Here is a 21,733-nt window from a genome sequence, read left to right on the forward strand (position 1 = left end):
GGCTTTAACTAAATATTGTAGCAGATGCTATTGGTGCCCACATATAACCTCTCAATCCACTCCCTAGCTCACCTGCAGCATCCGAGGCTCTTCCTGAGGGAGGAAGGCTCAGCCCATGGGCCAAGCAGACTGGAAGTACTGGGGGGGGGGGGGGGGGGGAAGACTCCAAGGGCAATTTTAATCAGTGAAGGGTGAGAGTTGGTGGATAATACCTCAGTGTTGTCACCCCTTGGTAGGAGAATTCTGAGGTGCATTCTGTAGTCTCAAAGGGACGCCAGTGGGAATAACAGTAGCCTGCTCACTAGCACACTCTTTCCTCTGTTCCTTGTTAATAAATTACTTGCACTCAAATCCTTATCTCTCAGGAACTGTTTAGGGGAAACCCAAACTAAGACATTATTATTGAGGCATAATTTATATGCAGTGAAAGTCACCTTTTTTAGAGTACAGGTCTATGAGTTTTGAAAGACATAATTAATCAACACGTCCACCTTAAACTTACACGATGTTATATGCCAATTACATTTCCAAAAATATAATAAACTTAAAAATAATAATTTTAAAAAGACACAATTTGTGTAAGCACTACCACATTTCTATCTCTCTCCCCCTTCCCAAGATTCTGTGGTATCCCTGAGTAGCCCACCCCCCCCCTCCACCTCCAGCTAGTTTTCTGTCCCTTTTCCGGGACATCATATCGATGGAATCACACACTACGTAGCATTTTTGAGCCTGGCTCCTTTCACTTAACAAAATGCTTTTGAGGTTCATTTATGTTGTTGAACATATCAGTAGTTTGTTCCTTTTTATTGCTTAGAAGTATTTTATTGCATGAATATATTAGAGTGTGTTTATCCATTCACCTGATGGAGGGCATCTGGGTTGTTTCCAGTATTTGGAGGTTATACATAAAGACATTACAAACATTCACATACAGGTTTTCCCATGAAGATAAGTGTTTGTTTCACTTGGGTAAATACCTAGAAGTGGGATTGCTGAATTGTATGGTACATTTATAAGAAACTAGCCAAAACATTTATAAGAAGTTAGTTTTCCACACAGCAATGCATGAGAGTTTCAGTTGTTCCACATCCTCACCAGCACTTGGCATTATGAATTTTAAAACTTTTAGCCATTCTGATAGATGTGTAGAGTTATCTCATTATAGTTTTAATTTGCATTTCCCCATTGACTAATTATGTTGAGCTTTTTTTTTTCATGTGTTTAATCACCATTCATATGTCTTCTTTGCTAAAGTATCTGTTCAAATCTTCAGCACATTTTTAAATTGGGTTAAGCTCTTATTAAGTTTTGAGCATTTTTTAAAAGATACTCTTTTCTTTAATTTCAAAATAATAACTTTTTTTTTCTAGTTAGAAACGTAGTATGTACTCATTTAAAAATTATCAGGCAGCCTGGCTGGGCGTGGCTCAGCGGTTGATCGTTGACCTGGGATCCAGGCGATCAGGGTTCGATTCCCAGTCAGGGCACATGCCCAGGTTGCAGGCTTGATCAATGACTCTCTCATCATTGATGTTTCTATCTCTCTCTCTCCCTCTCCTTTCCTCTCTCTGAAATCAATAAAGATATATTTAAAAAAAAAAAAATTATCAGGCAGCCCAGCTGGGCGTGGCTCAGCAGTTGAGCATCGACCTATGATCCAGGAGATTGTGGTTCGATTCCCAGTCAGGGCACATGTCTGGGTTTTGGGCTCCATCCCCAGTAGGGGGCGTGCCGGAGGCAGCTGATCAATGACTCTCATCATTAATGTTTCTATCTCTCTCTCCCTCTCCTTTCCTCTCTCTGAAATCAATGAAGATATATTAAAAAAAAAAAAAAGATTCAGGACCAAAAGACAGAGACTCATCAAAGGCAGGTCACTTTACTGATGATGCTAAGCAACATTCCCATGTCACCCACACTGCTCCCAGCTCTCTGCTGAAGGTGGGATATCTTCCTACATCTAGGACCTCCAAGCAGGTGTAGATCATTTGATCAAAGGGGTGGATGTAGACACACTGCCAAGCCCCACCAGCATGGCCAAGCTCCTACTCCAAGATAGAGTCATGGTGTATGCACTTTTAATATCTTCTCTCAGGTAGAACCTATGGCAAACACAACTCTCTTGCCTCATATAAGGCTGTGAAATGGTGAAATCCAACTACTAATTTGTTAACTTACCCAGGTATTGAGAGGAGAGTCTGCCTGTGTTCTTCAGTAAAACATCAGGCACACACTTTCTTCACAGAGGATTTCTCATAGAATTCTACAAATGTCATACTTCATTTTATATATATAATTTTATTTTCTTGAAAAGGAAACACAGGCCTAGCTAAATAGTCCAAGTTTATTAAACCCATGTGCTTGGCAAAAGGAAGGGAAAGAATCATTAAGTGGTGGTTTTGGAGTATCTCCTAAGAATCTCTCATAATATCTATTTTTGTAAGACTCAGGAATAGTGTTGATATTTTCCTTTATAACCTCTCAATTTTTTTCTACGCATACATAAACACAAACAAAATAGGATGAAAATAGATAATATTTGAACAATTTTTCATGTACTATATCATAGAAGTCTTTTCAAATCAATACATAAGGATCTATATTAATCCTATTTAATGGTTGCCCAGTATACACTGTGTAATATAATTTATTTATTCGATCCTCTACTTATGAACATTTAGGTTGTGTTCAACACCTAGATATTACATTTCCTAAATGAATTTGCCTTTCTGTGTCCTTGACCACTTTTCTACTGGGTTATTGAAAGGCACCCTAAATACTGGTGATGTTAAATATATTTAATTAAAAATTTAATAATAATGAGTAACATTCTTTCCTTTTCCCTCTCTTTTTTCATAATTTAATTTAAAAATCATTATGCAGGTCAGAGCACGGAAGGTAGTTGGAGTTTATACAAGGAAGGCAGCCAAGCGGGGTGACAGCCTGGCAGGCATTAGAAGAGTGCATACAGGGGAATTGAGCAATAAGTAAATATATTGAGGATAATGAGAGCCAGGTTTCTCACTGCTGGAGAAGAGAATTACAAATGTGGTAAAGGAGAAAACTAGAATGAGCTTTGTGTGTTGGATTGGAACTATAGGGTTTGATGTGAATGTAGAGATAAAGAAACATATATTTGTGTGTGTTTGTGCATATATATATACACACACACATATATGTAAAACTGTGTGTGTGTGTACACATTTATATATTCCCTAGCTCCATCCACTCAGAGGACCTGTAGCAATGAGCTACCTAATGTCCAGATCTTGCTTTCTAAATACAATTCTCCACTAAAAGGGCTCCTTGTAGAAATGGCTGGTTCCTGGTCCGAGGCATAGAAAGTACAAGATGGGTCTGCAACATCTTCTTGTATCAGGAAGTAATAAAGTGCTCATAGACTGATGGGACATATCAAAAGGACACAGGAGTCTGCTTGAATGAGAGTCCAAATCTGGGCCAAATCTCAGCCAATTTGAGCATTTGACAGTAACATTATATCCCACTGACTAGAACAGGAATCTATGAGTCCACACTGGCATAAATAGGTAAATGAATAAATACAGGGGGAGAAGATAAAATTCTTCCTTAGAGTAGAAGGCAAACCAATAAGTTTAAAAGGGGTGATGGAATTAGAAGATTGCCACTTGTCAATTATTATAGTAAAATTCAGGCAGGAAACATCAATTGATGCTAAAACTGGAAGGTGAAAGCTAGATGAAAACAGGATATTTACACAGCCTCAAAGTTGCTTCCCACAAAACAGTGATTAGCTGTAAGAGGACAAAGAGCAATTTTACCATCAGACATGATTAACATTAGTTTGGGACAAACTGACATGTACTACATGATGGGGGCGCAGTAAGACAAGCAAAACATCACTTCTGTGACATCCCTGCAAAAAATGCATAACCTTAATTTAATCATGAGAAAAGAACCATCAGACAAATCCAGCTGAGGGATATTCTATAAAATAAGCAAGGAAATATTCCAGATTTAAGGAAACTGAAAAGACAACAATATACAAACATGTAACAATGTGCAACCCTGGATTGGATCCTTTTGCTTTAAAGGACATTATTGAGACAGTTATGAAACTTGATAGTGTCTCTGGGTGAACAGTGTATGGGAATTCCCCCTACTAGTCTTGCAACTTTCTTGGTAATTTTGTAATAATTTCAAAATGAAGATAAACAAATTATAAACAGAAGAAAGCCAGGAGAGTGCCTGATGTACAGTCAGAAGCAGGAACAGGACAGAATGCTCAAATAACCTCTTCTTTATGGTAAATGGATGAAAAAAAGTCTTTAAATGAAAGGCGAAAAGAAGGCTCCTATATAACTGTAAAATATCAATATTTCATTCACAGGACTTCAGTGAAAATATTCAACAAAAAATGTGTATTAATTAGCAAAAATATTACAGAAATAGATCAATTAGAAAAGGAGGCAGAACCATTAAGGTCAATGTGATTATTGCCACTACTCCTCAAACAACTACATACTGAAAAGCAAAACTTTAAAGTGAAGAAATTGCACACAGTTCAAAATCCAATTACAAATGTAATACTGAATATATATATATATACATACACATATACATATACACAGTACTGTGGGGTTAGGGCCAGAGGATATTCTCAGACTGGGCTCATAGCTAAATCTAATCATCTGGGATACTCTTTTCTTCTTCTTAAAGAAGTCCTTTTAACATTTCTTGTAATACTGGTTTGGTGGTGATGAACTCTATTAGCTTTTTCTTGTCTGGGAAGCTCTTTATCTGTCCTTAGATTCTAAATGATAGCTTTGCTGGATAGAGTAATCTTTGTTGTAGGTCAAAAACATTTAACTTTTAATGAAAGTGTCAAGAGATGCTTAAAATGTTTGTTAGTGATTATGTTACAGAAGCTGACGCATACGCCTTCTTCATAATCTCCACTCATATGTTCCTCAGTATTTCTTGAATGGCTGCTGTTCAGTTCAAACTGACATTCAAGAGGCAGACACAATTTGTTGAGTCAGACCAGGTTATAGCCCAATAATGCCAATAATTATTTTCATGTTTTAAATATGACATAAATATACATAATGTGTCAGATGAGTCTATGTTGCTATTTAGTCTTTAAAAGTCAATGAATATTCTAGCAAAATTCTTGTGCTTGCTTTCATTTAAAAAAAGAAAAGAAATGAAGACATGAATTAAAGACTATTATTCACTTAAAAGCTATTCAGTCTACAAATACAGGGGTGGACAAATGTAGGTTTACAGTTATGAGTACGCGAAACACCGAGCTTATTCTTCTATTATTATTTATTATTTTTTATTATTGCTATTATTAACCTACTTTTGCCCACCCCTGTGTTTATCAACTATGTGCCAGGCACACAATCTAACTGAATGTATCATTTTCTTATGCCAATAATGGAAATTAAGTATGTTTTGGTTAACATTCCAGTTGGAATACCAGGCATACTTGAGCATCCTTGAAACCCAAATATTAGTTGTTTTAGAACACTAAGGTGCCTTCTGAAGTGTTCATGTCAAATGCTCTAGGTATTGCAGAATTATACCAGAAGAAAATCAAACAGAGTCACGAATGTTTTGAGATGTTGAGAATGAGTGTATTATGCTTGAAAAAAAAGTGAGAGAACTGGATGAAAAAGTGGTGGTTGAGAGTAGAGGACGGGGTAACAGAGAGTAACATGAAAGGATCGAGGGATCTGGAGGAGTAGAACTAAATGTAAATCTCATCACATCACTTGTTTGCTCAAACCCCTTCAAATGCTGGGAACAACGCTGTTGGTTTCCTACCCAATAGCTATTACTCTTCTCTTTCTTCCTCGCAGATAGAGCCACCTCCTGTCACAAAGGATGAACATACCAGATGCTCACTTTCCCAGCATTCAGTGATTCAAACATACTGTTCAAAGAACATATTGGACCAAGGTGAGTATGTCCAGCGACTAGTTTTGAAACTTTTCAGTCAGAATATGTTCACTTTACATATCCAGAACTTAGACATACTCAAGAAAAGTGCAACTTTCAAAGTGGGTCACTTGGGGTGAAAATTACAGTAATGCTTAGGATTACTGGAACCCTAAATTTACACACACATGCACAGATCTAATTTTGCACCTTTTCAGCCACCGATGCTTATCTTACCTAATTAGTCCTGTTTTTTGCCTCTTAAACATTTACATACTTATTTTATATTTAAGCTGCTTTCATAAGTCTTTTTCATATGAAGAGAAATAAACTTTTCATAAAAATGAAGAAAGGCCTGAACTCCTTAATGTAGGTTTTAGTAATGATTTTTTGAATCTGACACTAAAAGCAACAGCAACAAAAGCAAAAATAAACAAGTGAGACTACATCAAACTAAAAGGCATCTGCACAGCAAAGGAAACCATCAACAAAATGAAAAGGCAACCTACAGAATGGAAGAAAATATTTGCAAATATGGTAAGGGGCTAATATCCAAAATATATAAATAACTCATACAACTCAATAGCAAAAACAAAAAAAAACAAACAAAACCCAATCCAATTAAAAAATGGGCAGAGCATCTGCATAGGCATTTTTTTCCAGAGAAGACATATAGATGGCCAACAGGTACATGAAAAGACGTTCAGCATCATTGGTTATCAGGAAAATGCCAACCAAAACCACAATGAAATATCACCTCATACCTGTTAGAATGGCTGTTATCAAAAAGACAAGCCCTAGCGGGTTTGGCTCAGTGGTTAAGAGTGTCAGCAGGAAGACTGAAGGGTCTCGGGTTTGATTCTGGTCACGGGCATGTACCTCAGTTGCAGACTTGATGCCTGGCTCCAGTCAGGGTGTGTTAGGGAGGCAACCCATTGGTGTGTCTCTCTCACATCAATGTTTCTCTTTCCCTCTCTCTCTCCTACTCTCTCTGAAAAGCGATGGAAGAAAATATCCTCGAGTGAGGATTTAAAAAAACAGGCAAGAAATAACAAGTGTTGGTGAGGACTTGGAGAAAATGGAACTCCCATGCACTGTCGGTGGGAATGTAAATCGGTGCAGCAACTATGGAAAACAGCACAGCAGTTCCTCAAAGAAGTAAATTATAGGTCTCAGTAATTTATCCAAATTTAAAATAAAAACACTAACTGGAAAAGATATATGCACCCCCCCCCATGTTCATTGCAGAATTATTTACAATAGCCAAGATATAACCTAAGTGTCCATCAGTGGGTGAATGGATAAAGCAATTTTTCATACGATGCCATGTTATTGAGCCACAAAAAAAGAATAAAATCTTGCCACTTGCGACAGCATGGATGGACCCTGAGGGCATTGTGCTGAGTGAAAGAAGTCAGAGAAAGACAAATACCATATGATCTCTTATATATGGAAGCTAAAAAAATACAGAGAACATATTGGTGGTGGGCAGGGGGTGGAAGGTAGGAGAAATAGGTGAAGGGGGTCAAAAGGTAAAAAAAAAAAAAAAAAGGGAGCTGTGTGTATCACATTTTTTTCTTTGTAATTTTTCCTGATGGAGATGATCTTTCTAGCATTTATAAAATTACAAGCATATACATTTTACATTAATTTTTATTGTATGTCTAGATGTAATAGCCACAAATAGCTGTTTTTATTAATTCCCTTTTTTTCACTCATTTCAGTTTACTCAAATCCCTATGAATAAATTCAGTAGTTATGGGGGGAAAATAATGCCTGTTTTTCTTTTTTCCTGTTGGATATTCCTAAAAAGAGGGGAGAATTTTAAAATGTTAATTTAACAATAAATTGTGTGTGGGGGGAGGAATTTGAGTATAAACCACTTTCCTTTTGATCAATCCTCCAGGTTACAGCCCCATTTTCACTCTCACTTCCAAGGTGCCAGCTGCTATCAAGGCTCGAGTCTTTGGGGGATTCCACAGTGTAAGGTTGTTTTTTAATTTTCTCCCATCAGGCTTAGGATTTATTTTTCTCAGTATTTATCTATATGCTTTGCAGCTTCCCAAATTTTATCGCAGTTGTTTTCTTTCATTCTCTGTGTCCTTATTAGTTTATGTCTTAAAATAATGACGAAAACAGCAACAAAGCCTGTCTGTGTTTTTATTAGAGGTTTTGGAACAGAGTGGCTAGAAATGTTTATGTTTAACCTGCCATCTTCAAGCAATAAAATGTGACAATCCATGTAGAGCTTGCGGCACGGTCCCCTGTTCAGTGCTATTGGCTGCTATTATTTTTTTGGTGTGTTTGTCTCATCTTACATCTGGCTGTTTAGTCTGTCTCTTTTCTGGCTACTCTTTCTCTGTGTCCTGTCTAAGCATAGATATTTCTTATGATTCTTATCTCCCGCCTTGTTATTGCTTAAGCTCACCTATGATTTCAATTCAGACGGCACACAAATATATGTGCTATCTCCTATCTCAGGGCTACAGACTCATTTTCTAACAATCAGCATGATCCTGACACTGGCAAACTTCATATGCCTGATGCTGAATTCTCTCCCCAGGTCTTCTCTGGATCTCTCTCCCTCCCCTCCCCCCCTTCCCTCTCCCTCTCCCAGGCCACCCCCACCCCCCCACCACCACCTTTGGAGTTCACATCACCAAATTCATAAAGCCTTGAAACCTGGCTGAGTCAAAGGCCTTGTTTTCCCTTAGCCCCTACACTCAATCATTTGTCATCCATTTTCCATTTCTTATCCCTGGGCCATTCAATGTCATCTCTTCCCATCTACCGTCTTGCCTCACTTGAATCTCTTACTAGCCACTGAAGATGTCTTTCTAAAATGCCGTTCTTAATCATGACTAAATGAACTAAACTTTTAGCCTTACCTCCTAACACTCACGTATAGATTCACTGCATTCTAGACAAGTCAGAGTACAGTACACATTTAAACTTCTTAAATTTAGCATTTGACCTTTGTTTATAAGTCACTCTCTAAAAGGCTAGAGGCATTTGCTAATTTGTTTTTTTCCTGAAGCACATATTCAAATCACATATACTATAAAACCGGTGATAGGAAGGCAATTATAAGCATGCCTTGCCCACTGCGCCACAGCCACACCTCAGTCTGGCTTTGTTGCTTTCTACTTATCACCAGGTATTCAGCAATTTTTATTAATGCTCTGAAGGGACCACATACATTTTTCAATTCTATTTTACCGTCTTTTAGAAGGAAAAGTATATGCTAGAAATGGCACTTATGATTTTTGTTATTTTATAGATATAACTATTGTGCCAAAGGTTACTATAGTTACTAATCTTTGACAATGTCCAGTGCTTTCTGGTTCCCAGAGCCTTGCTTACACTGTCCCCTCCCCCAATGTTTTCATTATGTATTGCTACATAAGAAATCCTAGTGGCTTAAAACAATAACCATTTATTTGCTCACAAGTGTATTCACAATTTGGGCAGTGTTCTGAGAAGACAGCTTATCCCTACCTCATGGGGTGTCAGCTGGGGTGACTCGACATGGAGGATCTGCCTCAGGATGGCTCACTCACAAGGCTGGTTGCTGGTGTAGGCTGCAGGGCAATGAAGCTGTGGGAGTGGGGTTTGGGGGGACTAGGGCTTAAATTACCTTCATGTGGGCCTCTCCAGGTGACTGTTTGGGCTTTGTCATTACATGGAAGCTGGCTTCCAAGACAGAGGAAACAGAAGTTCCCAGAATGTTTTAATGCTTGGGCTCAGAATTCCTAGAATGTCATTTCACCCATACTCTATTGATCAATGCAGAAACAGGCCCAGCCCATATTCAAGGAGAGGGCATATAAGCTCCAATTCTTGATGGCAGGAGTGGCATACATATACAAAAACGGTGAAGTTATTTGAGGCCATGTTTGAAGACTAGCTACTACCATCCACCCTATGGCCACAACAATATGTTTCCCTCCCATGAGAAAAATACACTATTTCCTCCCCTAAAGATATCAAAATAGTTCATCCCATTACACATCATTTCATAGTCTAGAACAGGGATGAGCAAACCACAGCATCAGGGCCAAATCCAACCTGTGGACTCTTATTGTACAGCCCTGAAATAAGAATGGTTTTTATATTTTCACAATTATAAGAGGAAAAAGATGCAACAGAGATCACACACGTGACTGCAAAGCTTCAAATATTTATTATCTGACACTATACAGAAAAAGTTTGCCAACCCCAGGTCTAGGATACTGGCATTTAGGTCAGATCCAAGTGTAGATGTGGCTCCTCAGCAGTTTCCCTTTGATTTGAGGACCAGTGCAATAAAGAGACAAAGTGTCTGTTTCTCACACACCCAATGTCTAATGGTAAGACAAGGGCAGAAAACCTCTAACAGATACATACTTCCATTGAAAAAGAGAAAATGGGAGGGATATGGCAAGTGATCCATAGTAATTCTGAAATTCAACTAGTCAAATGATATCAGTTCCTTAATTTGGCCCACTCCTGCTTTTTGGAAATGATTCTCAGTAGCTCTTTGCTCCATCTTAAGACACCTCCCCTTTTGGAAACAGCTCGTAATTGTAGATGAGTAGCTTCCTCAGCCTGCTTGCTGCCTGTAAAGTTGAAGGTGCCTTTGTTCATTATGCCTCTATTCATTATGAACAGTCTTTTTTTCAGTACTAGCTAGTAGAGATCCTTAACTAGCCATAGGTTTCTTATCTAGTTATAATCACCTCCCTTAGGCAAAAGCCATATTCATATTTTTTTCAAAGACAGACCCTTTTCCACCTTGGGCCAGTGTGAGACTGTTGTGAGCAACACCATTTAGATTCTTAGAAGCCCTGCTGTCTAGTCAAAGGATCTATTAGGTACTACCTTAAATTTTTCTGAGATATCAACTTATCTATTGCTGTATAATAAGTTACCCCAAAACTTAATGGCTTAAAACAACAATCTGTATTATTTCACAGTTTCTGTTGGTTAAGAATCCAAGTCTCTGCTCTGCCTCAGTGTCTCTCAAAGTCTACAACAAAGATGCCAGCTGGTCTATAGCCTTGTTTTAGTCAGCTCAGGCTACCATAACAAAATATCATAGAGTAGGTAGCTTAAACAATAGATATTTATCACAGTTCTGGAGGTTGGAAAGTCCAAGATCAAGGTGCCAGCCAATTTAGTTCTTCACGAAAGCCACCTTCCTGGCTTGCAGATGCCCAACTTCTCATAGTATCCTCAAGTAGCATAGAGAGTGCAAGCTTTAGTGTCTCTCTTATTAGGGAACTAATATCATAATGGGGGCTCTACCCTCATGACCTCATCTAAACCTTATTACTTTCCAAAGACCCTAATGCCATCACATTGAGGGGTAGGGCTTAATAATATGACTTTTGATGGGATTCAAACATTCAGTTCATAACAGGTCTCATCTAAGGCTGCATCTAGGGAAGATCCACTTCCAAGCTTACTCACATGGTTGTTGGCAGAATTCAGTTCCTGTGGGTTGTTGGACTGAGAGCCCCTGTTCCTTTCTGGCTCTTGGATGGAAGACTCCGCTGTTCCTTGCCACATGGGCCTTTCCATAGGGTAGCTCACATCATAGTAGCTGTCTTCCATCTTAAGCAGCAAGTGAGGGAGGAAGAGAGGGTATGTAGGATGGGAACCATGTTCTTTGTAATCTAACCTGGAAGTGATATCCACCACTTTTGCTATGCTCTGTTTATTAAAAGCAAGTCATTAGGTCCAGCTCACACTCAGGGGAGAAAACTACACAAGGGCTTGCATTCCAGGAGGTAGGGATCTTTGGGGGCCATAATAGAGGCTGTCTACCACAAGGTCTTGTACATGTACCCTTGTCTTGAACTTCCCTAAGGTCATATTTTTCTGATATCACCTTGGATTTGACCTTTGCCGTTAGGCCATTTCTTGTTTTGACAGTTTTGTCTTTTGGAGATGCTAGAAAAGACAAATAGTTTTTGTTTGTTTGTTTGTTTTTAAGACAAATAGTTTTATTTCAAATCCAGCAAATCCTGGCTTTTTCACGTCTCCTCTAAATCCTGATTGAAGATGGAACAGTTCCTTTTCTAGCCTATCTCACTTCTTGTGCTCTATATCATAAGTCTCTAAAAGAAACCTTTCAACCCTTTTAACAGTCTATCCAAATACCTCCTTAACCAGATCCACATGCTCATTGGGTATCTTTTCTGTCTTCCGTATAACAGCAGGTTAATTTACCTAATTGTTCTTCCAATACATCAGTGGGGTTCCCCTTTCTCCATCCTGTAACAATACTCTCACTGTCTTTTAATAATGCTCTTCATCAGCAGACTCCTCCAAGTTCTTCCAGCTTGTCTCCCACCTGATCCCAAAACCACTGCCACCTGTCTTAGGCTTCTGTGACAGCACGACCTCACTTTTAGGTATGCAATTATGTGTCAGTCATCTATTGCTGTATAACAAACCACCCTAGAGCTTCGTGTTTTAAAACAGCACTCACTTTTTTTGCTAACAATTTTACTATTTGGGCACGACTCAGTGAAGACAGCTCATCCCTCTTTCATGAGGCGTCAGCCGGGGCAGCTAAACGAGGGCTGGATTATCCACTTCCAAGATAACTCACTGACAAGGCTGGCAATTGGTACCGGCTGTCCGAGGAGAGCTCAGCTGGGGCTGTAATTCTCTTCCACGTGGCCCTCTCCACATGGCTGCGTGGGCTTCCACAAATAATTGGAGGGAAGTGATTGAATCTCAGAACTATTTAGGAGGCAGAAAGATCAGGAGGGTATTGCACAACAATGTGATTATACTTCATCCTACTGTACACTTAAAAAACGGTTAACATGGTAAATACTATCATGTGTGTTTTTTAGCCAAAATTAAAAAGTAATAAATAAATCGGGGGAAGATGGTATGGTCTGGAGGTGGGTGGGCGTGGGGTGAGGGAGAAAGAAACGCCAAGGATGACAAAACCCAATAAAACACACTCTGGCCTCAAAAAACTTGCTTGGTCCAGCAGAGGATGCAGAAGAGCTCATCACAACACATGTGGTAGGTACTGTAGCTTTCTGCTTCAGCGCGAACATAGATACAAAGCCTCAAAATAGACCTTAATGCCCGTGATTCCCAGAGAGAAACATTTAAGACATAATTATAGGTTTAGATTTCTTGAAGCACGCCTCAAAATGAACACTGCCAGAGAGCAGAGATGAGTAATAAAAACTACAGGTGCATACAATCTTTCCCTACCGATCCGGCATGTAACCTGGGGGGCCAGCAGCAGTGCGGTAGGGTGGTGGGCAGGACAGAAAGCAGATGTTTCTCCGTCATTAGCCCCATTTTTCTAGAGTATAAAGTCCCTTTGTTGGCTTATAACTTAGTGCGTCTGGAAACTATTGCTACTGTGGAGATCTCACTTTTGGAACTCTCTTTCTTTGAAGTAGTAAACAGGTCATAAAGATCATTTATATCCCGAAGGAATGTACATTCCACCCCAACTCCACCCCACCCCCAGTCAAACTCTTTCCCCACACTCACAAGGTTTTATAAATAGCCAAATTTACAGATTTTTACCGAGTTTTGTTGGCAACACGACTCTGTTGTTCTTTCAGATAAGCCTAAACCGTTCTTAATGGACAGGACAAAATAGGAGCCCCCCGTTTTACTGGCATATTACCCCAACTCCATACACGCTTCTGAAAACACTCTGAATTTCACTCTCCCAGTTGACTATCTATTCCAGGTCTCCCTGCTTTGTTGTCAACTGCCTGATGTGGCAGTCGGCTGGCTGAGTGGTGCAATTTTATTTTTTCTCTCTTGAAATCTCACCAGTTGTCCCATCCGTCACAAGCTCTCTATCTGGGGTCTCCCCTCTGCAAAATAATGGATAAAGATCACTCCCATGACTCTGCCCAGTGCCCTCCTGCTAGCTCTCCACCAGAGAGCTGGAGAGGCTTCCAGGGATTCAGACCCTCCTGCCCCATCACCGAAGGATCTAGTATCACTCAAGCCCCAGGCTCAAAACTGATAAGACAATGTGTTCATTCACTCAGAATTAATTCTTGAGACCCTACTATGTGATAGGTACTGTGTAGGTATTGGAAACACAATGAATAAGCCAAACGAGAATCCTCTCATGAAACTTATTACTGTTTTTTTTTTTTTTTTTTTCTTTTTTAATCCCAGAGGTTTTTGTTTTGTTTGTTTTTTTACTTTTAACAATGGACAAAGTGCTGGCTTGGCTTAAAGACAAAGGAATCAGGTTGTTGGTTTGGAATTCGGCCACATTTCCCTGGGTGGGGGTAGGGGAGGCTCTCCCAGCGCCCTGGAATCCCAAATCTTCCACCTACTTCTAAACGGAGTCTGACTGGAAGGAACCATCAATGACGAGATCAACTGTCATTTTTCTTGGGCCTTTGCCAGGCTCCAGCCACACAAGGCCTTTCTGTGAAGCGCATTCAGGAAAAGGCAAGAAAGGCCAAGGAGGGGAAAGCGCCGGCGTTCCCGGCGCGCACGGGGCCGCAGACCACCGCGGGCCGCGGCTCGGGGAGACACTGCCCCCTGGCGGTGCGCACCGAGCCGAGCGAGCAGCGGGCCGCGGGCGGAAGCGCTGCGCGCGTCTCCGGGTAACTCCAGCTGCAATGTGCAGAGACTCCGGGCTTATTTTCAGCCGGGGCGCACCTTTCTTTTCGCGTAGAGAAAAAGGACATCAAGACAGAAATGAAATCTCTGTGTCACAATCTTCAGACTCCCCGCACGACCAAGAAAAACCCACGTATCACAACCGTTTTTCTCTGCGTAATGCTTGCTCCAAGAAAAGATATGTTCTTGAGTTTCCACAGTTTGAACCCGGATCTGCGATCGTGTTGCCGTGGAGCTGTTTTGGTATCTTGTCGCCACAACACCGCTTCAAACTCCCCAACAGGGGAGCCTTATCTTCCACTCCTCCCCCCCCCCAGCAGCACTGAAACCAGTTCGTAAAGCATGTTCAGTGGGGTGGGGGTGGGGGGCAGGTAAACAGGGAAGCGAGCAAATAAATAATTAGAAACCGACGGCTGCGGCGCTAACGGGAGGGGAGGATTCCGGGGAGTGCGGAGCGAAGCGGAACCTACCGACCCGTGGAGTTTCAAATGAGTGTGTTTGTACGTAGCGGTCGTGTTTGAAAAAGCTTACATGACACATCCCCGTGGCGCCGGGATAAATGCAAATTTCCTTAATAATAATGTTAGCTTCCACGTATGGTAAAAACCGGTGCGAGTGGGTGCCAGGCGCGATCGCCCCGTCGCTCCCAGCCTGCAACCCGCTCTAAGGGCAAACTCCTGGGAGGCGAACACACCGGTCCCGTTTCACAGCCGAGGGGAAGCAGCCAGGCTGTCCCCCCGGGTCCGCGCCCCAACGAGCGCCTTCCCGGGGCGGCTCCGGCGCGCCGAGGGTCACCGCCCGCGCGGGACACCCTCGGCCGGCAGATGGACCTGTCGAATGTCTGCTGTAGACCAGGTGGCCTGTTTTAAAAGCCGTGGGATTAAAAAGACGAACAGGTCACGGTCTGGTCTTCCAGGGACGGTCTCTCAAAAGAGAGACAGAGAGGCATTCAGGTGAACAGGCGACTCCAGAGCAGCCTGAAGAGCGCGGGGAGAGGAAACTGAGCAGCCCCCCGCCCCCCGGAGCCCAGCGGGGAGCCGCCGCGGCGGTTTCCCAGGACCCGGCGTGGGAGGTGGCTTCAAGCTGAGCCTCCAAACGCCGACGCGGGCCGCCCCCGGATGTCACTCGAGTTCTCGCATCCTGTCATTTCCAGCTGCCGGCTAGGAAGGGAAGACATGGTCTAGCCCGGAGCTGAAAAGGAGGGGTAGGTTTAGGGGCCGCCGCAGGCTCACGGAGAGGAGTGCGAGTCCCCCGTGACCATGCAGCACACAAAAGTGGCACATCACGCCTCGCGGTGGGCGCCCGGACGCGGCCCGGCTCTCCCAAGCCCCGCACCGCACTCGCGCGCACGACCCCACCAGTTCCCCAGCTCGGGCCCCGCGCCGCCGCGGGGCGCCCGGGGCCGGCCAACCCCGGGGTTACCCTAAGGACCTGATCATCCCCCACCCCCCTTTCGGCGGCCCTAACCCTCCGACCTACCGCGGAGCGGGGCTGGGGTAGGCGGCATCCCCGAGGCCCCTCCCCGGCGCACGGTTTTGGGCTGCGGGTCGGCCGCCCCTGGCGCAGCCCCTCCTCTCGCGGGGGGCTTCGCCGTCCGGGTCCCGTCCCTCCCGGCGACAGCCTGCAGCCCAGACCCGGGAGGGCGGAGGCAGCAGGAGAGGGAGGGGAGGAGAGAGGGGAGGGAAGAAGGCGAGAGAAAGGGAGCCGCCTGGATCCTGGACTTCCCAGAGCCTGCCTGGAGCGCGCACTCAGCGGCGCTCCGGTCCCAGCGTCCCAGCCGCGGCCCGCGCCCCGCACCTCCGCCTCCGCCTCTCCGGGCGCCCCTCGCCCCCTCCCTCCGGTAGCCGCCAGGCTCGGGCCGCCGCCGCCCCCAGCCCCTGCTCGGCCGCCCCCCAACTCTCTGGGGCGACTCCTGGGACGCGCGTCCTCGCCCCATCCTTTCTTCCTTCCTCCCCTCGCGCCCGCCCTCGCTCTCCAGGTCTCCCGCCGGGGTCCCGATTGTCTCGGTGCCCCTGCGTCCGCCGGCGCCTCGCCCCGCGCGCAGCGTCCCTCGCGCCTCCTGCGCCGCCCGCCGCGGCCGCCGCTGCCCGGGCTCCAGCCCGCCGCGCCCGGGGAAGGGAAGGGAAGAGTGGGCGAGCGCGCCCTCGCCCAGCCCCGCGCCAGCCCTGCCCGGCGAGGAAGGACCAGGAAGATGAACAACGGCGTCAAAGCCGAGAAGGAGAACACCCCGAACGAGGCCAACCTTCAGGAGGAAGAGGTACGGGGGCTCGGTGCGGCGGGCACGGCCCGGGACGCCGGCCGCGCGCGGGCTCTCTCCAAAGTGCGGGGCGAGGCTGCGGGGCGCGGGTCCCGGGGCGCCGCAGCCCAGGGGGTGGGGAACTGCCCCGGACTGTGGCCCCCGGGAAGGGTATGTTTTCGTGTTTTGGTGGGGTGCGTGCCTGAAGTTGCGTAACTTTTCGGACTTTTCGGAGACTTCTTGTAAGCATAATGCTCAGCTTTGTTTGCCCGAGATTTTAAAAGCGGAATCGAGACCTGACTCCCGGGTGACCTCCGATTATGGGGACCCGGAGGGTCAGGGTTTGGCCCTGCGTCTGGCGCTGGAAGTTGTGGGGGGTGTTTGTGCGCGTGAAGAACTCGGGGAAAGTTCGTCTTAAAAGGTACCTCCTGTTCCCTGCCCCCTCCCGCTCGGCGTTGAAAGTTCTTGGTGAAATATCTTTCCAGCTGAGGCATTTTGGATTAATAGATAACTCCTGAGCCACATTCTTCTCTGATGAGTCAGAGACCCCGAACCTGGGTGATTAGGTTTTTGTTAATTTAGGGCGATGCGGTCATGGGGAGTAGGGGGAAAAATTTTTTTTTAAACTTGACAATTCACCCAGTGCTCATCGAGGCTGTATTAATAGGATCTTGACTTCTGAGCGTGAATTTCATGTGGTGGGACTCGAGGAACGATACAAAATGTGGCTGCTGCGCAGCGCTCCTTGGATAGAAACAAAACTCAGTAAGAGTGGGAGGGGACCTCTGAACACACGCTTCAGAATTTTGTCCTTAGGATATTTGTGGTGGCCTGTTCAGTGGTTCTGTTCCTGCAGGTCCAAGAGACAGTCCTTCCAGCCTACTTTTTAAGAGCCCACCTAGCTGAGTTCTTAAACATTCTAAAAAGAACTTCAGAGTGTGTAGATGCAGGAAAGTATGCATCGAGATATGATCTATAAAGCGCTCTTAAAGTTAGTGCAAAAAGGGACATCTGTAATATTTTAAACAAGAATAAAATTTAAAAAAAAAGGGTATTGCATCCTAATATATAAGGTTAGCAGAAGGGAAAGCAGATTCTAAAGCGGGTAGGATGTTGAGATTACTACTGAGATACTGTGTTATGTGCAATCTAAAGTTCTGATACTGAAGCCAGACTTTGTGGAAGATTTAATAAGTACGTATAAGCCGTCAGCACATTGCCCACTTGTAAACTGGGAACTATTTAAATGGGGAAAATAGAGGAGAGACCTAAGACCATGCAAAATTAGTGTGGGATTTCACTCTTCTCACAGCTGTGTGGCAGGGGAACCTAGGTGAATTGCAGCAGGCCAAAACTTGCCTTCTCACCTGAGGAAATTGCCTATTCGATTACAAACTGTTGTTTTGAAAAGCATTGTTTACATTCTTGTTTTTAACTGCAAGTGAAGGCATAGCATAGACTTATTTTTTTTCAGAGAGGTGAAGATTCGCTTTTCAAGTTCCTTTTTTTTTTTTCTTGAACCTTACTAGCTGCTTTGCTATGTATTTTCCCTACCATTGAAATAAAATTTAACGGCGGCAAGTTTGCCTTTTTTTAAGACTTGCTACATTTTAACTAATTCACCTGAAAACATCAAGGTAATAATTGCTTCAGAAACCTTTCTATTTCAATTAGGGTGGCAATCTGTTTACGTCTGTGGGTGAAAATACACTGTATGAAACCATCTTTCTCTGTTCACCTCCTTGAGAAAACTTGGAAAAAGTTAATCAGGCAAACCAAAGAGTGTTAGTTTTTTTGCTTTTGATAGGTAGCAAAAGTGATTTGTGTGTCCCCAAACTATAACCTACTTAACTTGATAAAATTAGAGAAAAGTCACTTTTTTTTTTTGCTTGACCTTTCTCAGCCTAACTGCTGACAGTACTTGAGGTGTTGCCTGCCCTGTTCCTGGTCACGTTAATGTGGGAGGTTGTGTCCAGTTAGAACCACAGGCGATCACAGCACAGTCACTGCCTCTTACCTGTCCTGTTGCCCTGACTGTTCCTTTTCAGGTAGGCATGCCATGTGGCTCTAGGAAGTAGTCGGTAGTCTTCCCAAGGTATTTATTTTAAAAATAAGAGGACAGTTAGGAAGGTTTCAGAACCCAAGTCGTACAAGAGGTGGAGTGTGTGCAAACATACGCCGTGAAGAGAGAGGGGTTATAGTGTTAAAATTTCAGGAAAAGTGAGTAAGTTGGCCTGAATGATCCAGGTAATTTTGCCCCAATTCCTTGTTTGGGGTTTATGTTTTGAGTTTGAAAAACTCGTAACCTCTTCTGTCTAACCCTGAAAGCCACAAGTAAAATAAATATGGTTTTTAGTGAGTCCCATGAATCTGCTCAGCATTATACAAAACCACCACCCTGGATCCCTTTCCTGCCCACCCAGCGATCAGCAATTTGTCCTCAAACCCATTTAAAAGTCTTAGCTGAGGACTCTAGTAAACAGCACATGCAAACAAAATGTGTATACAAGAGAGGGAAAATGTGTTTTGTTGTTTCTGGCGGTGATTGAACTGATGGGGAAGAGAGAGCCCAGTCATCACTAAGAGAAAATAGTTTATTTCATAGATCATCAGGGTAATTTACTCTTTCTCGGCCACATTATAGAATCCAACTTTTCTTTTTCTCTGTTTTTTAAATAAGTTCCTTTTATTTTCCTGGACATTTTATCCCTGCTTCGAAGCTTCTAAAGCTTACACTGAAATAACTGATGCAGAAACACTTATGTGGTTCCAACTGTATAGATTGAACAGTCTAATATTTAGGAGAGTTTTTGCAGCTTTATAAGGTGGGTCGTTTCTGAGAACTTGGGCAGGACGTAGACTTCTGCTTTGGATAATATTTAAAACTTTGAGAAAAAAATAATTTTAAGATTTGGCTAGCCAGCTATGTAAGAGATAACACATCTGGCTTTCTAACTTCTCTACATGTGTATTCCTATGCAAGCTGTTCCTATAAAGAAAAACCAGTTGTCAAACTCTCACAGGGGTCTGAGATTTATAAGGCTTATGTGTAGGGCATTAGATTATTTCTTACATCATTTTATACTTAATAAAATAATTCCTAGAATTTATCTCTAATTTTGGACTGGGCAGTAAGTATTCTCTTAAACACCTTTGGCAGTTTGCACTTGGCCAGACTTTACTAAAATTAAGTGTAAGTAATAGACATTCTCATTTGTCTTGTCAGTTGTTTTAAATATCAAGAGCTTTTAAAATCTAGTAGTAGGCAGAAATAATTGATTTTCTTTGGTCACTGAATTTTCAAAATAGGAATTTAAAAAAATTTTTATTATGTTGAGGTGCTGGTGTTAGAGTCATTTTTTGTTAAATTGCTTTCACTGAATTTTCTTGTACTTAAAACTAAAAAAGCGAAGCACTTGGCAGTGTTGGAATATTGATCAAAAAGATGTTTGGCAGATGTTGGGCAGAAATCACGCAGGAAAGTCAGTTCCTCAGAAGTTAATACGGATCCTTACCTCGCAGTCCTTTTAAAGTGGTTAGTAATTTTGCCAAAATACCAGGGTCAGGAAGAAAATGGTTTCTTATAATTGGCACAGAGAAAGGGTACCAAGTCAATTTGATGTGGCAACCTCAGGTTTTCCCTGCGTGTTAAAATTAATCTACATTATGACCTGGGAAAAGTACAGAATGGTTTTATACAGTTTAACCAAGCCTGGAGTTTCTGTTACTCCAAATCAAACCTAATACGATAAACTTATACTTCAGTCATAGAATAGGATTTGGTGACAGTGTTTTGGGTGAAAACGTGGTGACTTCATAGTAAAATGACCCACTGCCAATATGACGTGCACTTTTGTTCTTATTCCAGTAGTGGCTTTAAAATTTCCCTGATAAACCCTTCGGCTCATGCTCTATCTCTGCGTTTCCAGGGTATTTGTTGATTGACTAGATAGTTGGTATAGGGTAGAAGTTCCTTTTGGAGATGCTTTTATGTAATTGTTGTGGGCTCATATTGTTTGCTTTGAGGACAAAGTGATCAGTGTTGGCATGGAGAAGAAAAAAAATATTTTGGTGGCTTAAAAACGACAGAAATGTGTTCCCTCCCCGTTCTGGAGGCCAGAAATCTTAGAGTCAAGGTGTGAGCATGGAATCGAGGCGTCAGCGTTGCCCTGCTCGCTCTGACGGCTGTATGGGAGAGGCTGACTTTGTCTCTTCCAGCTTCTGACTACATTTCGATTGAGGGGATAATCCTCAGTGTTGTAACATTAAATGAAAGGAGATAATTTAAAAGTTTTATACTATGTGATGCCAGTTCTTTAAAAATATACATATGTAAAACCCCAAATATGAATAAAAATTATCTGGTGGTTACTGATCATTTTTACTTACTTTCTGGTGCTTTTGGAATTTTCTAAAATGAACATGTGAACAAAAGCAAAAATCTTTTGCTCTGTAGATGTCATTAACTTTCTTTGCAATATCTGTAGGTGTCACAAAACTTCGGGTTGGTTACATGTTTCTGTTCACAAGCCTTGCTGCGGGAATCAGACCTCTTCTGTTCCCGGTAGCCTCTCTGCGTACTGTTTCTCTCATTCCTTTTTCCCAGCTCATTTTAGTGATCTTGAGCAGCTCCCTTTGTTCCAATCTGCTTTCTCAATTCCTGTACCGTATTGCTGGGTCCTCTGATTCCTCAGCTCCTTCAGCACTGCTCTACTCTCCACACAGGAAGGTCCAAACTCGACCAGAGGGCCTTAACGCACCTCCATACTCCGCAAACCATTTGCGTCAAGCGCCTTTTTTCTCTTGAGTTAGCCTGAGCTGCTTTCAAGGCAGGAGCCAAGTGTCAGCCTACGTTTTTGCAGGATCCCATCACCTGGCTGTCCCAATTCCAAACAGATGATTTCCTCAGAATTTCAGTTATCTCTGTGTTATCTCCATTTTAACTTTCTGTTA

The 21,733-nt window shown here is 42.9% G+C and overlaps 1 protein-coding gene across 5 annotated transcripts in view; it reads left to right on the forward strand.

Annotated features, from left to right (window-relative positions):
• Positions 1–15,234: 15,234 nt before the first annotated feature.
• Positions 15,235–21,733, forward strand: part of RBPMS (RNA binding protein, mRNA processing factor) — a 159,957-nt gene continuing 153,458 nt past the window's right edge. For 2 of the 5 annotated variants that reach the window (XM_081129432.1, XM_081129428.1), the window contains exon 1: positions 16,152–16,801. In XM_081129432.1, the coding sequence (XP_080985558.1) occupies positions 16,736–16,801 (66 nt within the window). In that variant the 5' untranslated portion in view covers positions 16,152–16,735. Of the gene's footprint in view, positions 15,749–16,076; positions 16,802–21,733 lie in introns of those variants that run through there. The other 3 variants (XM_081129430.1, XM_081129431.1, XM_081129429.1) reach the window with 3 other exon arrangements.

Source organism: Miniopterus schreibersii (genome assembly GCF_964146895.1).
Source record: "Miniopterus schreibersii genome assembly, chromosome: 2".
Classification (NCBI taxonomy): domain Eukaryota; kingdom Metazoa; phylum Chordata; class Mammalia; order Chiroptera; family Miniopteridae; genus Miniopterus; species Miniopterus schreibersii.